The 2,805-nt window shown below is 36.8% G+C and overlaps 1 protein-coding gene across 1 annotated transcript; it reads right to left on the minus strand.

Annotated features, from left to right (window-relative positions):
* Positions 1-450: 450 nt before the first annotated feature.
* On the minus strand, positions 451-2,569 carry Irbp (Inverted repeat-binding protein). Its single transcript, XM_073965059.1, has one exon. The coding sequence runs from the start codon at positions 2,382-2,384 to the stop codon at positions 504-506; it is 1,881 nt and encodes a 626-aa protein (XP_073821160.1). The 5' UTR covers positions 2,385-2,569; the 3' UTR covers positions 451-503.
* Between the last annotated feature and the right edge of the window lie 236 nt (positions 2,570-2,805).

Raw genomic sequence — 2,805 nt, forward strand, 5'->3', positions numbered from 1 at the left:
GAGTTGTCAGTAACATAGTCGGAGGTACAATATACCTAAAATGCAGTTATTTTTATTTTTTGAACTGCAGTCTGCTAATATTCTTCTGTGAAGCTACAGATTGGGGAACCGGATATGTAAGGCCATAACATTATAAGTTCAAGTTCTTATTAGAAGAAATATCTCATGCAAGAAATTTTTATACCCTAACAGACGGACGGACGGAAGGACATGACAAAATCGGCTTAGAATTTTACGCTGGCTGATCAAGAATGTGAAGTATAAGTGGCTGTATTCAGTAAGGCTTTAGTTTTATTTTCTAACTTACCTGTCAATCAAATCATTTCCATCTAGTCCATGATGTAGAACTTAATATTTACAATCAGCGTTGATGTTCTTTATACGATAATAAATATTTCAGTTTCATCACAATGTCTTATGGCAATAAAATTATGCAAATCAAACAACAAATTTATTTTCTTTTGGAAAATAACAAAAAAAGTTCTTTTTTATTCAACTTTGTGTTAATAGTTATAAATAATATCTAAAAGATCCTGCTTTTTCGTTGACTTGGCAACTTTTCTATTGTAATGTTGTTCGAGGATTTGTAGCAGCTGATCCTTTGTACAGGAATCCAAAGCTTTCTTGTTAGCCATATCCAAAATATAATCCTTGTTATTCAAATTATCGGCAGATAATTTCGGAACTTTTGGTGCATTGGAACCATCTGCCTTGCTGCTAGTAGCAGAACGCTTCTTAGCTGGTTCCTCATCTTCACCAAAGAGCTCTTGGAACTTTGGTATTATAGCTTCAATGCGTTTGTCTTGTTTTTCTGCATCAGGGAAATAGTGGCTGCCGGAATTCTCATTGGTAACATTAAAAGCCAAACCCAAAAGTTTTGTTTGCAACTGGTCTAAATCTGGATCGCAAAACATAGTTAGATTATAACTTAAGCGAAATTTTTTAATAATATTTTTACAAATGTTAACTTGTTCATCAGAAGCACTATTCTCGATTGAATTCCATTCAGAGGGATCCAACTCACGTACATACGATGCACATGGAATGTAGACAATTTTGAAGCCATCGTTAGTTACTAAAGAATAGTGCGATCCGGTTTCCGCATCTTCTCTCGATTCTGGTACAAGAGCCACATAACGAGGCATAGACTTCCGTTTACTCATAAACAGGCATATGGCGACTTTATCTCTTGCCTTACATCGTTCCCAGAGAGCCCGGAATAATCTTTTGGAACCAACAATGTGGCCATCATCTGGATACATGAAGTTAGATGTTTTAGAATATGAAAAATTATCAAGGCATGAACGTGGTTGGAAACCCAATAGCATCATCCCGGGCTCATGCAAATTTCGCACTCGATTAACTTGTTCGTAGGACAAACGTATTGGAGTATTGCCTAAATTGATTTCAAACCAGGCATCTGTTATATTAATCAAGCGTCCATCTGTCAACTCCTCCGTCTCCGGATCCTTCTTAAATACTTTAGTGAGGCGTTTCCTTTGGATTACAGCATTGTCGGTTCGACGTATTGAAATCTTTCTCGGTCCTTTTGCTTTCTGATAGTAATTGAAGTACTGAGCCGAGAGTGCTAGGTCGGGTCCAAGAGTAAATTTAAAATGTCCCAATGAACGTTTAACAAAATGTTGCTTAAACTTGCGATCAGCAAGCATTTCTCTTAAACGTTGTGGATCCATAGGTTCGAAAGAATCCAATTCGATATTGTGTACCAGACATATAAATTCCTTGTAAAATACGTCATAATTAAATTCATCCCACATTGGAATGATCTGGAATTCCACCTCTTTGCCACTTAAATCTGATGCCTTTTGTAAAGCGTGTCCATATGCCTCGGAATTGACTGGATGCGGTGTTTCTTTATCTGTTAAATATACAATAGTGGTATTGTCCACAGAATATGTACATTGATCTACCAAATCCAAGCATAGACGTAAAACATGAGAAAAGTTGGCAGGAGTATCATTTTCACATACACCATAGACTTCTTCAAAATCTTCCGAGACAGTTTCAAGAAATTCCAGATAATGTTTAACAATGGCCGTATTCATTTGTCGTGGCGGTAAGAAAACTGCACAATTTTCAGGCATAACAATGGCATCCAAACAATTTGCTTCATTTGGTTCTGGACAGTTTTTAGTGTTAGCCAATACCAAGGCCATAAGCTCCTTATCATTGACCAGCAGTCCGGATAGAAAAGCTTCCCGTATCAAGGAAAACGCCGACATCAAAAAATCCGGCTGATGATACAAATACGCATCAACCACAAAAACAATAGCATCACGACCGTGATACACCCTTTTCAAGCTATCATCTTCGTCCTCCGAATCAGATATGGATATTTCATCTTCTGGATGCCAGGAAGTCATTTTATCTGCGCCTTTTTACAATTTTCTTATCATTTACCAACAGTCCAGATAGAATATTTTTTGTGTCTGACTTTTATCTGCGCCCTTTTCCTTTTTTCCTTAAAAACAATTTCAAAATAATGGCAAATGATTCTCCTTATTCCCTGAGATTCTCGCAATTTTCGTAGCTGGTTCTCTTTACTCCCTGGGTCACACCATGTTCGATATTTTATCGAAACTTCAAATCAGAGCTGGCAAAAAATCGATGGCACTATCGATAAAATCGATTGTTTTTTAAAAATTAAATATCGATAGATTGTTTTGCCTATCGATATTATCGGAACAAAAACCCCCAACCCAAAACTCATTAAAATAAATAGAAATTTCGCTGCTTTTCGGTTTTGTGTGTGTGAGAAAATAAGCCCGTAGTCACACGTACATA

This window comes from Musca autumnalis, unplaced genomic scaffold, assembly GCF_047663935.1.
Source record: "Musca autumnalis isolate F117 unplaced genomic scaffold, ASM4766393v1 scaffold_1, whole genome shotgun sequence".
Lineage (NCBI taxonomy): Eukaryota > Metazoa > Arthropoda > Insecta > Diptera > Muscidae > Musca > Musca autumnalis.